This window comes from Chanodichthys erythropterus, chromosome 24, assembly GCF_024489055.1.
Source record: "Chanodichthys erythropterus isolate Z2021 chromosome 24, ASM2448905v1, whole genome shotgun sequence".
Lineage (NCBI taxonomy): Eukaryota > Metazoa > Chordata > Actinopteri > Cypriniformes > Xenocyprididae > Chanodichthys > Chanodichthys erythropterus.
In genome coordinates, this window is record NC_090244.1 from 12,864,968 (window position 1) to 12,879,578 (window position 14,611).

The following is a 14,611-nucleotide window of genomic DNA, read 5'->3' on the forward strand; positions in this document are numbered from 1 at the left end:
ATTGATTACAACTTCAGCACCAACGGACCGAACCATCAAGAATTTCTCCTCAGCCTGCAGATCCGGATGCTCCTCAACAGCTAAGGCATTTGCAAGTATTGTGCATTTGAACACTAAATGGCGATTTAGTATTAAGAAGGTGCTTTATAGTGAGAAACTGATGGTTCTTCCAGCTGGTTAAATTACTCTTTTCATAGCTCCATTCATACGGTTTAAATTCATTTCCACTCTCTCATTACCTATGTATGTGTGAATTGTATGTCTTGTGTGTGTTTAGTCTAGCTATGTGTTCATGATTTAGTTAAATAAAACTTGTGTGCACATTCTTGCGAGTTGATTCTGATCTGCATAAAACCAATGCTAAGAAAGCGATATTTTTCTGTGGCCAGGGAAAATATCCTTTCTGTAGAGTTGATAGACGATCAAAACTGAGTGTTCGCTGGCCGAACAGATTAACTGATTGTAATATTAATTCAGCTACAGCTAAGTTAATTCGATTAACTAATTCATATATTAATAATTAATTTTAACAAATTATGATTATTCATATTTCACTTTTGAGCTAATTCACTAGTTATTTTAAACATCAGGTTTAACTAAATGAAAATAATACATGTAGACTTGTCTGAAATAAAATAAGTTGTTGTATATTTTATTTTATTTCAGTTAATAACCCTGCTTTGACCTCTGTCAAAAATTAATCAAGTTATTTGGAACAATGCAGAAACATAATGACACAAATTTCATATCCAGTATATATCATCTGGGACCTTTATTGAAGGTTTTGTACATTTCTCTCAATAAGGGTGATCACAAACATATTGCATAATGTATCTGAGAGCCAACCATGTTTCCCTTGCAGTGGAAACGATCTGGTCGGCAGGCAGGAGGAATCCGTATTTGCCAGTGTCACGCAACTCAAAAGCAAAGGAATATTTGATGCCGCGTTGGTAAGCCCAGTCAACACTTGCACCACTAGCTTGCTCTGAAATCAAATGCGCAGGTTAAATGTATTTCTGATACCACAACTCTTCATTCTTTGCTAGCATGCAGCTTGACACACCACTTAAAGGGACAGTCCACCCAAAAATAAAAATTATCATTATTTACTCATCCAAACCTGTATGCATTACTTTCTTCTGCAAAACACAAAAGAAGATATTTTGAAGAATGTTAGTGATCAAACAGTTTTGTTTCCCATTGACTTTAATTGTATGGACATTTTTGTCATAACAAAAATACAAACTGAAACCTTTAGATTACCAACATTATTAAAAATATTACTTTTGTGTTGTGAAGAAAGAGATGCATACAGGTTTGTAACGACGTGAGGGTGAGTAAATGAACATTTTTCATTTTTGGGTGGACTATCCCTTTAAACTCTCATTTCATTTTCGTCTCAAAATATACTCATTCAACCATAACAAACCATTAAAACACTAAATACTGTTAGATAGCATTTGTTTTCTGAAGTATCTTGGTTATTATGCCGAAATTGTAATTCCTTTAAAAAACGAGAATGACAGATTTACAGTATAGCATAAGCCTTTCAGTATGTTAAAAGCATAAATCTCACATTTTGATATTTTTCAATATGCTTTACTTGTGGACTATAAACAAATATATTTTGTTTATAGGAATGGTGGTACAAATCAAGCACACTGTTGTCTAATTCAGCTTATTTTACTGTTTTACTGTTAAAACAGGCTGTAGATATAGAGTTTGAATGTGTTTGAGTGAGTCATAATCATGATCTGTGTTGGGGGTAACGCATTACTTTTAAATTTACATCAAAATACCGCAAGTTAGTTTGTTTTTCCATTTATTGACTGACAGCTCTCCTGTGCCCATGTTGAGAGAAATCAGGAATAAGTGCAGAGGCGTTGTGAGCTCTGTGTGACCATGATGGTTATTGTAGTTCTAGACTAAATGTGAGCATACATTTACTCACTTACTTCTCCTGCAATCCAGAATGGCTGCTCAGCTGTAAGGTTTGTTTGAACTGTGCCAACCAATGTACAGGTGTGAATTTGCATTTCATTCAACCTGAGGCTTATTCATTTCACTTTTGGTGTGAAAGGACCTTTACATTTGCCAAAAATAGAACTTTTTTTGTTGTTATAAAAGCAAACAAACAAACAGCCCAGCCCACATGACATAAAGTAACGCAAAAGTAATGTAATGCGTTACTTTCCATAAGTAACGCAATTACTTTTTTAGGGAGTAAAGCAATATTGTAATGCATTACTTTTAAAAAGTAACTTTCCCCAACACTGATTATGATGATTATGAATCTTGACGAATATGGTACCTGAACATAATTTCAATCAAAAATATTTATTGTAAAGTAAACCAATGATGAAACTATGCATAGTTTAGTCTACAGACAAATGTGTACTACACTAGATAATGAGAAATCCATGTAATCGACTGTAAACAAACTGTACAACAAAGGCCATGTCTTAGTAATGGTTAAAATACATCCACAATCCACTTACCGATGGTGTGGAAGATACTTCCAACTTTATAAATGGTGCTATGCCAAGAATAGAGTTCTTTGTTTGCTTGTGTGGCCACATCATGCTAGAATAGACACATAAAAACTTGTCAGTGTGAGATCATGTAAAACAAACACGATTCAGAGGTTTATGGATGTAAATTTCTTAACCAGTTCAGGCTGGTCAGGAGCATTTGTGCCGCTGTAGGCATAGGGATACATTAAGAGCTGGGAGTAAGAATGGAGGGTCATGAAGGATTTGAAGTTGCCGTGGCTCGTGATGAAGTCCGCAATGTTTTTCACTTCAATCTCGGATTGAGCAGAAGGACCGCGATAGTCTTCGCCACAGGGGTCATCGCTTGCTCCAGGACCTGGAGAAAATGTAGAAACATTTAAAATGGCAAAGTCATTTGGATCTGTTTCAACAAGAGAAATCGACAGTATGAACATACCACTAAATTCAGCGTCAAAGTTTCTGTTGAGGTCAACACCAGGGCAGTTGGGGTTAGAGGTCACAGACCGACTCTTACGCCACAAACGGTGAAATTCCTGAGGTAATGTTAATTAGTAATGTCGTTATAAATGCTTCTAAACATGTATTTGTGCTTTACACAACCAATGAACGACTGCTTACACGGGGAGAGATGTGGGAGAAGACATATCCATCAGGATTGGCCACAATCATCAGGAAAATATCCATTTGACTAAGGATCTTGGGCACAGGGGCACGGTTTTGCTTAAAGTCTGTGGCAATCTAGAGAGTCAAGAGGATCAGATCAGAATATTAAAAAGATAGTTTTATAGGTTTGTTATGTAGACTTTTATCCAATCACCTTAGAGGAACTATTTTTTTCTTTCTTTCAGATTTGGTTTTCTGGTTCCTTGAGACTATTATAGTAAATTGCTACATTGGCCCAATATTCAAACACCAAACAGTCATATTTTGCTTATTTTGAAGTCAGGACATTCATTGCTGCTGAACATACAAAATAAAATAAAAATGTAAAAAATTGTAAAATATGTGCCTATATATTAAAAAAATAAAAACAATAAATAAAATAAAATATCTTGCTAAAAAGTGAATTATTGCTGCATATACAAAATAAAAAAATAAAAATAATAAATAAAATATCTTGATAAAAAGTGAATGGCTGCTGCATATACAAAATAAAAAAATAAAAATAATAAATAAAATAAAATAAAATATCTTGCTAAACAGTTAATTGCTGCTGCATATGCAAAATAAAAATAATAAAATATTTTGCTAAACCATTTATTGCTGCTGCATATACAAAATAAAAAATAAAAAAATAAAATAAAATATCTTGCTAAACCATTTATTGCTGCTGCATATTCAAAATAAAAAATAAAACAATAAATAAAATAAAATATCTTGCTAAACCATTTATTGCTGCTGCATATACAAAATAAAAAAAATAAAAATAATAAATAAAATAAAATATCTTGCTAAAAAGTGAATTGCTGATGCATATACAAAATATATATAAAAAAAAAAAATATCTTGCTAAAAAGTGAATTGCTGATGCACATACAAAATAAAAAATAAATAAAAAAAAATAAAAAATATATATTGTTAGACAGTTCATTGTTGCTGCACATTCAAAAAATAAATAAAATATAAAAAATTAAAATTAAATAAATAAATAAATAAATAAATAAAACAAAAAACTAAACAAAAGATCTTAATAAAAAGAATATCCAAGGATCCATTTTATCAAAGGGAGCTCATGTGCAATGTGCAACTAAAACAATATAAATGTGCTGGCACATATAATCCTTGTTGTCAGGAAAGAAAAATATAGTCTTACATTCTTATAATTACCACAATAGTTTAATGAAACAAGAAAATAGCTCTGAATGTACCATGACAAACAGACTCAACCGAACACTAAAGATGTAATTCTTCTGCAAACTCACTCACCCTGTCAGCAATCCACACTGCTGAAGCATGAGAAACCCACTCCCTGGCATGGATTCCAGCATCAATCCAGATTGCAGGCCTTTTCTCTCCACCAGTGCTGAACTGGACGCATTGAAAATATGTAACAAATCAGATAAATATACAGATATGTACATAAATATCAATCTGTAATGAGTTTATGATCACATAATCTGTTTACCTTCAGGACATACATGGGACGGTTCTCATAAGTGCTTCCAATCTTCACTTTAGAGATCAGGTTAGGGTGACTCGCAACAAGGGTGTCCATAAAACTGTAAATCTGAAGTGAATAAAAACATTTAGATGTTTTGTTTAGGTTTGAAATGCATGATATCTTGCATATAAATATGGTTGTGCAAGCCCTTTTGCTCAAGTCAGCGCATGTACTTACAGTCTCCAGGTCGTGATAAGCAGCAAAGTTGAAGCTTTTGGTCTTGCGTTCAGTCTCTGCATTACTAACCATCTCAGCTCTCTCCCTGTCCAAAAGTTCCTGAGACGCAGTAAAACGTATGTATTACTTTGACTTACTTGACTGAAAAATCACAAGACTTCCTTAACTATCGGAATTTATAGGGCTATATAATCAATTACTGATTTTCTTTTACAAACTGTGCAAGATTAACAATGTCTTTTTTTTTTTTTTTGATTTTTGTAAATAACTCACCTGCACATTGTTGATCGTGACAGTAAAAGGGATGTTGTTTTCCATGAGGAAGTCTTTGAAAGCATACAGACTGTCCTGAGGCACTCGGATGTCAACAGGCCGTTCGGTAGAGAAGCCATGGGTCCAGAAATCCAGCTATAAGGTCACATAATAATAATATATTTTCATGTCATATTGCATATGTGGTCATTTGAAAGCTAAAATATGTCAGCAGGGATTTAACAAGTAAAGAACACATTACCCCCCAATCCACGTTCTTGTCCAACTCCTTCAATACCTCAATGTGGCTCTCAGATTCTGCCTGGATTCTGAGAACTTGGTCTCTATTAAGAATAAAAAAAGATAATTAGGACATTCTGAACAACAAACAAGGCTGAAAATAAGTATCTGAACTTACCCATTAAAGAGCTCCTCGCAGTGAACTGCGACCAGGAGCGCAAAGACAGCTAGATAGAGTCTCATGTTCTCTGGGAATGATCTCTACTGTTGGTCTCTTTCATGGATTGCTGCTCTTATACACTCAGAGACACATGTTGGGTTCTCAGTAATATCAGTGCTGATACAGTGTGTGTCTTTTCCAGGTTAATATTGCTGCATATTTCTCAGGGATTCTAATTACGAAACAATTCAACAATCTGTATACCTTTCATGTCCAGGAGAAACTTCTCATCTGGATTCAGAATTGGACAGTATGGTGGAAACAGCACCATAATGAATTGTGTTTTTTTCATTTCTTTTTTTAAATGAATACTTTTATTCAGCATTAAATTGGTCAAATATGACAGTAGCCCAAAGACTTTTACATTGTTACAAAAAAATTTATTTCATTTCTTGAACTTTCAATTCATCAAAGAATATTAAAAAAAAATCAGCATATTAGGATGATTTCTGAAGGATCATGTGACACTAAAATGACATTTTAAAAATGTCAAACTGTTATTTTACATTGTAACAATATTAGTTTTTACTGTTTTTTTGGTCAAATAAATGCAGCTTTTGTGATGAGACTTCTTTCAAAAACATTTTTAAAAATCTTACCAACTCAAAACTTTTGAACAGTAATGAATATACACAATATTTGTATATTATTATGTATATGTATATTTAACGCAGGCAGCAATTCTGTTGCTAATCTCTTTCCATTAAAGGGATTGCTCACCAAAAAAAAAAAAAAAGAAATTCTGTCACTTTCTGGTCTTTCCAAACCTGTATAACTTTCTTTCTCCTGCAGAAAGAAGAAAGAAAGTCATACAAGTTTGTAATGACATGAGGACAAGTAAATAATTACAGAATTTTCATTTGGGATGAACAATCCCTTTAAGACCAGTATGGACCAGTGCATCAACAAAACATATAGGCCTAGTGTTTATTATAGATTTACTAATAGATCACAAGACATTTTATTGCTGTTTCAATCATCACAACAGTTGATGGGCTAATAAAGAGGCATCAATAAGATAGACAAACCTCTGATTTTTTTGAGATTTTTATTAGTTTTTGTTATTTTTTAAATAGGTCTATATCGTTTTTATTCATTTTTATTACAGTTTTTGTGTTAGTTACTTTTGAAACTTCAAGTTATACTAAATCAAACTAATAAATGTATATTTTATTTTATACGATCACAAACATATTGCATAATGTATCTGAGAGCCAACCATGTTTCCCTTGCAGTGGAAACGATCTGGTCGGCAGGCAGGAGGAATCCGTATTTGCCAGTGTCACGCAACTCAAAAGCAAAGGAATATTTGATGCCGCGTTGGTAAGCCCAGTCAACACTTGCACCACTAGCTTGCTCTGAAATCAAATGCACAGGTTAAATGTATTTCTGATACCACAACTCTTCATTCTTTGCTAGCATGCAGCTTGACACACCACTTAAAGGGACAGTCCACCAAAAAATATAAATTATCATTATTTACTCATCCAAACCTGTATGCATTTCTTTCTTCTGCAAAACACAAAAGAAGATATTTTGAAGAATGTTGGTGATCAAACAGTTTTGTTTCCCATTGACTTTAAAGGGTTAGTTCACACAAAAATGAAAATTCTGTCATTAATCACTCACCCTCATGTCGTTCCATACCATAAGACCTTCATTGATCTTCGGAGCACAAATTAAAGGTGCCATCGAATGTTTTTTTACAAGATGTAATATAAGTCTAAGGTGTCCCTGAATGTGTCTGAGAAGTTTCAGCTCAAAATAGATTTTTTTAAATTAATTTTTTTAACTGCCTATTTTGGGGCATCATTATAAATGAGCCGATTTAGGGTGCGCGGCCCCTTTAAATCTCGTGCTCTCCACCCACGGAGCTTGTGCTTGCCTTAAACAGTGCCTAAACAAAGTTTACACAGCTAATATAACCCTCAAAATGGATCTTTACAAAGTGTTCGTCATGCATGCGGCATGTACAGTATGCGTCAGATTATGTGAGTATTGTATACTGTTATATTGTTTACATTTGATTCTGAATGAGTTTGAGGCTGTGCTCTGTGGCTAATGGGCTAATGCTACACTGTTGGAGAGATTTATAAAGAATGACATTGTGTTTATGAATTATACAGACTGCAAGTGTTTAATAATGAAAATAGCAATGGCTCGTCTCTGTGAATACAGTAAGAAACGATGGTAACTTTAACCACATTTAACAGTACATTAGCAACATGCTAACGAAACATTTAGAAAGACAATTTACAAATATCACTAGAAATATCATGATCAAGGATCATGTCAGTTATTATTGTTCCATCTGCTATTTTTCGCTATTGTTCTTGCTTGCTTACCTAGTCTGATGATTCAGCTGTGCACAGATCCAGACGTTAATACTGGCTTGTCTAATGCCTTGAACATGGGCTGGCATATGCAAATATTGGGGGCGTACATATTAATGATCCCAACTGTTATGTAACAGTCGGTATTATGTTGAGATTCGCCTGTTCTTCGGAGGTCTTTTAAACAAATGAGATTTATATAAGAAGGAGGAAACAATGGTGTTTGAGACTCACTGTATGTCATTTCCATGTACTGAACTCTTTTTATTCAACTATGCCAAGATAAATAAAATTTTTCAGTCGAGGGCACCTTTAAGATATTTTTGATAAAATCCGATGGTTCAGTAAGGCCTGCATTGCCAGCAATAACACTCCCTTTTCCAATGCCCAGAAAGCTACTAAAAACATATTTAAAACAGTTCAAGTGACTACAGTGGTTCAACTTTAATATTATAAAGCTATGAGAATACTTTTTGTGTGCCAAAAAACAAAACAAAATAAAGACTTTATTCAACAATATCTAGTGATGGGTGATTTCAAAACACTGCTTCATGAAGCTTCGAAGCTTTAAGAATCCTTTGTTTCGATTCAGTGGTTCGGAGCATGAATCAAACTGCCAAAGTCACGTGAACAAATTAAGTTTCAAAACACATATGATGTAACGAAGCCTCGTTTACTGAAATCATGTGATTCTGCCGCTCTGAACCACTGATTCGAAACAAAAGATTCATAAAGCTTCGAAGCTTCATGAAGCAGTGTTTTGAAATCGCCCATCACTAGATATTGTTGAATAAAGTCATTATTTTGTTTTTTTGGCGAACAAAAAGTATTTTCGTTGCTTTATAATATTAAAATTGAATCACTGTAGTCACATGAACTGTTTAAGATATGTTTTTAGTAGCTTTCTGGGCACTGAAAAAGGGAGTGTTATTGTTGTCAATGCAGGCCTCACTGAGCCATTGGATTTTATCAAAAATATCTTAATTTGTGTTGTGAAGATGAACGAAGGTCTTACGGGTATGGAATGATATGTAGGGGAGTGATTAATGACAGAATTTTCATTTTTGGTTGAACTAACCATTTAATTGTATGGGCAAAAAAATAGTCAATGGGAACCAAAACCATTTGATTACCAACATTATTAACCCTTAAATGCATACCTCGGGTCTTTAGTGACCCGGGACGTCATTCACTACCCTCCTCCTCGTTTATTTTTTAAAGTTAGACTGCAACCTTCTTGGTATTCTTCAATCAATTTATCATAAAGAAACGACCCAAGGTGTGTATGAATGTACGTTGTGGCGAGGGGGGCGTGGTTCAGCGAGGTCTGCAACCGGAGAGAATAGCGGGAGACGCTTGGTAAGTGAGTGGGTTGGATACAAATCACGAACACCTGTTTCTCATTCCAGTGATTGGCGCGGAGACAGGATAAAACGCCGTGAGAAGCAGGAGCGTGTGAGAGAGAGGGGAACTGTTGACTGAGTCTTTATTGAAAAACGGTTCAACAGAAGGACTGTGCAACGCACAACAACGAAAATAAACAATCCACAAAGGGCTTCACTCCAGGTTCGGCATACGCTATCCACAAGGGCTTCTCTCCAAGTTTGGTTTACACCATCCACAAGGGCTTCACTCCACGAACCTCGACTCGACTCAGTCAACAGTTCCCCTCTCTCTCACACGCTCCTGCTTCTCACAGCGTTTTAACCTGTCTCCGCGCCAATCACTGGAATGAGAAACAGGTGTTCGTGATTTGTATCCAACCCACTCACTTACCAAGCGTCTCCCGCTATTCTCTCCGGTTGCAGACCTCGCTGAACCACGCCCCCCTCGCCACATACGTATATATGTTTTCTGCACAACAATAATTGAATATTAGATGACGGAAAAGGTACAATTCGCCTTTATTCCACAAGGTGGCAATGTCTGATACACAATGCTGAAGTGACGACTCATTCAGACAGAAAACGAAATAATAAGAAAAACATGAAATGGCTCAACGATTTACTGCAGAGCAAGTACTGAATGCAATCAAATATGACTGTAACTGTTACTGGATGGATCTGGTGAAGCTGTAAGCGATCGAAATATTGATTTTGAAGATGTTGAAAATTATATAGTTTTGAGAATACATTTGAGATCGCGAATGGGCTCATATTCGTGACCTCAAACATAAAACTAGCCCATTATTTGCTGAATTTACTGGGAAATGAGCTCTGACGAGAACAGTGATGATGGCATAAAACATCTGCTCAAACGGAGCCCTTTCAAGCTTCAAAAGGTAACAAAATAATCTTCTGTAATTGTTACTCTAATATCAAAGGAGTTTTATATTATCGCGACAGGTAGAGAACCTTCCGTGTTAGATATTGATCCGGGTCGATAAAGACCCGAAAATGTAAGAATGATTGGCAAAACAGTCATGCATTTAAGGGTTAAAAATAGTACTTTTGCTTTGTGAAGAAAAAGATGAATACAGGTTTGTAGTGACGTGAGGGTGAGTAAATGAATACATTTTCATTTTTGGGTGGACTATCCCTTTAATTTCTCACTTCATGTTTTTACAAAATTAACTCATTCTACCATAACAAACCTTAAAAACACTAAATACTGGTAGTATCTTGGTTAGTATACAGAAATCATAATTCCTTTTCAAAACAAGAATGACATTACCGTGTAGAATAGGCCTTTCAGTATGTTACAAGCATAAATCTCACATTTTGTGACATTATTCAGTATGCTTTACTTGTGGACGACACAAGTTTTTTGTAGATCTTGAATATTCTTCAGTAAGTAAAGATGGTGCAAATCAAGCACATTTTTGTCTAATTCAGATTAATTTACTATTAAGTTTTTTTTTTTTAAATAATGTAAACCAATGATGAAACTATGCATAGTTTAGTCTACAGACAAATGTGTACTACACTAGATAATGAGAAATCCATGTAATCGACTGTAAACAAACTGTACAACAAAGGCCATGTCTTAGTAATGGTTAAAATACATCCACAATCCACTTACCGATGGTGTGGAAGATACTTCCAACTTTATAAATGGTGCTATGCCAAGAATAGAGTTCTTTGTTTGCTTGTGTGGCCACATCATGCTAGAATAGACACATAAAAACATGTCAGTGTGAGATCATGTAATACAAACACGATTCAGAGGTTTATGGATGTAAATTTCTTAACCAGTTCAGGCTGGTCAGGAGCGTTTGTGCCGCTGTATGCATAGGGATACATTAAGAGCTGGGAGTAAGAATGGAGGGTCATGAAGGATTTGAAGTTGCCGTGGCTCGTGATGAAGTCCGCAATGTTTTTCACTTCAATCTCGGATTGAGCAGAAGGACCGCGATAGTCTTCCCTGCAGGGGTCATCGCTTCCTCCAGGACCTGGAGAAAATGTAGAGACATTTAAAAAGGCAAAGTCATTTGGATCTGTTTCAACAAGAAAAAACAACAGTATGAACATACCACTAAATTCAGCATCCCAGTTTCTGTTGAGGTCAACACCAGGGCATTTGGGGTTAGAGGTCACAGACCGACTCTTACGCCACAAACGGTGGAATGGCTGAGGTAATGTTAATTAGCAATGGCATTATAAATGCTTCTAAACATGTATTTGTGCTTTACACAACCAATGAAGGACTGCTTACACGGGAAGAGATGTGGGAGAAGACATATCCATCAGGATTGGCCACAATCATCAGGAAAATATCCATTTTACTAAGGATCTTGGGCACAGGGGCACGGTTTTCCGTAAAGTCTGTGGCAATCTAAAGAGTCAGAAGAATCAGATTAGAATCGGAAGAACTATTTTTCCTCTTTCATATTTGGTTGTATCTGTGTTCCAAGTTCTACGCCATTTTCTGGTTCCTTGAGACTATTTTAGTAAATTGCTACTCTTTACTTGTTTTGTCACAACATTGGCCCAATTTTCAAACACGTAAAAAAACACTAAAAAACACTAAAAATCTTTTGCTTATTTTGAAGTCAAGCTAAGACATATGAACGCTGCTATAAACTAGTTTCTGAGTTAACTGCTGATGCACATGAGCTCCATTTGCAGAAAATAAAAATATAAAATAAAATAAAAGATCTTGCTAAAAAGTTCATTGCTGCTGCACATACAAAAAGAAATGTAATTAAAATAAAATATCTTGCTAAATAGGTAATTGCTGCTGCACAAACAAAATAATTTTTTTTTTTTTTTAAATGACAATAAAAGATTCAGCTAAAAATGGTTAATTGTTGCTGCACAACTTCCATTTGCAGAAAATAAGTAATAAAACAGTTCATTGCTGCTGCATATACAAATAATAATAATAATAATATCTTTGTAAAAATAATCTTCAAGCATTTTATCAAAGGGAGCTCATGTGCAATGGCAAGTGAACTAAAACAATATAAATTTGCTGGCACATATAATCCTTGTTGTCAGGAAAGAAAAATATAGTCTTACATTCTTATCATTACCACAATAGTTTAATGAAACAAGAAAATAGCTCTGAATGTACCATGACAAACAGACTCAACCGAACACTAAAGATGTAATTCTTCTGCAAACTCACTCACCCTGTCAGCAATCCACACTGCTGAAGCATGAGAAACCCACTCCCTGGCATGGATTCCAGCATCAATCCAGATTGCAGGCCTTTTCTCTCCACCAGTGCTGAACTGGACGCATTGAAAATATGTAACAAATCAGATAAATATACAGATATGTACATAAATATCAATCTGTAATGAGTTTATGATCACATAATCTGTTTACCTTCAGGACATACATGGGACGGTTCTCATAAGTGCTTCCAATCTTCACTTTAGAGATCAGGTTAGGGTGACTCGCAACAAGGGTGTCCATAAAACTGTAAATCTGAAGTGAATAAAAACATTTAAATGTTTTGTTAGGTTTGAAATGCATGATATCTTGCATATAAATATGGTTGTGCAAGCCCTTTTGCTCAAGTCAGCGCATGTACTTACAGTCTCCAGGTCGTGATAAGCAGCAAAGTTGAAGCTCTTGGTCTTGTATTTAATCTCTGCATTACTAACCATTTCTGCTCTCTCCTTGTCCAAAAGTTCCTGAGACACAGTAAAACTTGTGTATTACAATTTCTTTACTGAAAATACACAAGACTTCCTTAACTATTGGAATGTATAGGTCTATAATCAATTACTGATTTTCCTCATCAAAATTGTGCAAGATTAACAATCTCATTATTTTTTTTTAGATTTTTGTAAATAACTCACCTGCACATTGTTTATCATGACAGTGAAAGTGATATTGTTTTCCCTGAGGAAGTCTTTGACGGCACACAGACTGGTGTTAGGTACACGGAAATCAACAGGCCGTTCAATAGAGAAACCATGGGTCCAGAAATCCAGCTATAGGGTCACATAATATATATTTTCATGTCATATTGCCTATATGTGGTCATTTGAATGCTAAAATACACCGATCAGGCATAACATTATGAGCACTGACAGGTGAAGTGAACAACAATAATTATCTCTTCATCACAGCACCTGTTAGTGGGTGGGATATATTAGGCAGCAAGTCAACATTTTGTCCTCAAAGTTGATGTGTTAGAAGCAGGAAAAATGGGCAAGCATAGAGTTTGACAAGAGACAAATTGTGATGGCTATAGATGTGTGGGTTAGAGCATCTCCAAAACTGCAGCTCTTGTGTGGTATTCCCAATCTGCAGTGGTCAGTATATCAAAAGTGGTTCAGCGTGATGCACGTGGGGAGCGAAGGCTGGCCTGTGTGGTCCGATCCAACAGCTCAAATTGCTCAAATTGCGTCGTTTACCTGAGGAACACATGGCACCAGGATGCACTATGGGAAGAAGGCAAGCTGGCGGAGGCAGTGTGATGCTTTGGGCAATGTTCTGCTGGGAAACCTTGGGTCCTGCCATCCATGTGGATGTTACTTTGACACGTACCTAAGCATTGTTGCAGACCATGTACACCCTTTCATGGAAATGGCTATTCCCTGGTGGCTGTGGCCTCTTTCAGCAGGATAATGCGTCCTGCCACAAAGCAAAAATGGTTCAGGAATTGTTTGAGGAGCACAACAACAAGTTTGAGGTGTTGACTTGGCCTCCATATTCCCCAGATCTCAATCCAATCGAGTATCTGTGGGATGTGCTGAACAAACAAGTCCGATCCATGGAGGCCCCAACTCGCAACTTACAGGACTTAAAGGATCTGCTGCTAACATCTTGGTGCAGTACACCTTCAGGGGTCTAGTGGAGTCCATGCCTGGATGGGTCAGGGCTGTTTTGGCAGCAAAAGGGGGACCAACACAATATTAGGAAGGTGGTCAATGTTATGCCTGATCGATGTATGTCAGCAGGGATTTAACAAGTAAAGAACATCATACCCCCCAATCCACGTTCTTTTCCAGCTCCTTCAATACCTCGGTGTAGTTCTCAGATTTTGCCTGGATTCTGAGAACTTGGTCTCTATTAAGAATAAAAAAGATAATTAGGACATTCTGAACAGGAAACAAGGCTTTTCAATAAGTATCTGAACTTACCCATTAAAGAGCTCCTCGCAGTGAACTGCGACCAGGAGCGCAAAGACAGCTAGATAGAGTCTCATGTTCTCTGGGAATGATCTCTACTGTTGGTCTCTTTCATGGATTGCTGCTCTTATACACTCAGAGACACATGTTGAGTAATATCAGTGCTGATGCAGGTTAATATTCTAC

The 14,611-nt window shown here is 36.0% G+C and overlaps 2 protein-coding genes across 2 annotated transcripts; both read right to left on the bottom strand.

Annotated features, from left to right (window-relative positions):
- Nucleotides 1-757: 757 nt before the first annotated feature.
- On the bottom strand, nucleotides 758-5,730 carry LOC137015471 (carboxypeptidase A2-like). The gene is made up of 11 exons (XM_067380458.1): nucleotides 5,522-5,730; nucleotides 5,366-5,447; nucleotides 5,125-5,259; nucleotides 4,852-4,950; nucleotides 4,639-4,740; nucleotides 4,440-4,541; nucleotides 3,132-3,251; nucleotides 2,950-3,046; nucleotides 2,669-2,868; nucleotides 2,499-2,583; nucleotides 758-985 (listed from the first exon to the last, which is right to left on the bottom strand). The coding sequence occupies exons 1-11, from the start codon at nucleotides 5,584-5,586 to the stop codon at nucleotides 798-800; spliced, it is 1,275 nt and encodes a 424-aa protein (XP_067236559.1). The 5' UTR covers nucleotides 5,587-5,730; the 3' UTR covers nucleotides 758-797.
- A 297-nt stretch (nucleotides 5,731-6,027) lies between these two features.
- LOC137015472 (carboxypeptidase A1-like) lies at nucleotides 6,028-14,590 on the bottom strand. Its single transcript, XM_067380459.1, has 11 exons — nucleotides 14,438-14,590; nucleotides 14,282-14,363; nucleotides 13,148-13,282; nucleotides 12,881-12,979; nucleotides 12,669-12,770; nucleotides 12,470-12,571; nucleotides 11,551-11,670; nucleotides 11,369-11,465; nucleotides 11,088-11,287; nucleotides 10,918-11,002; nucleotides 6,028-6,921 (listed from the first exon to the last, which is right to left on the bottom strand). Exons 1-11 carry the CDS (start codon nucleotides 14,500-14,502, stop codon nucleotides 6,734-6,736), a joined length of 1,275 nt encoding a protein of 424 aa, XP_067236560.1. The 5' UTR covers nucleotides 14,503-14,590; the 3' UTR covers nucleotides 6,028-6,733.
- Nucleotides 14,591-14,611: the final 21 nt, after the last annotated feature.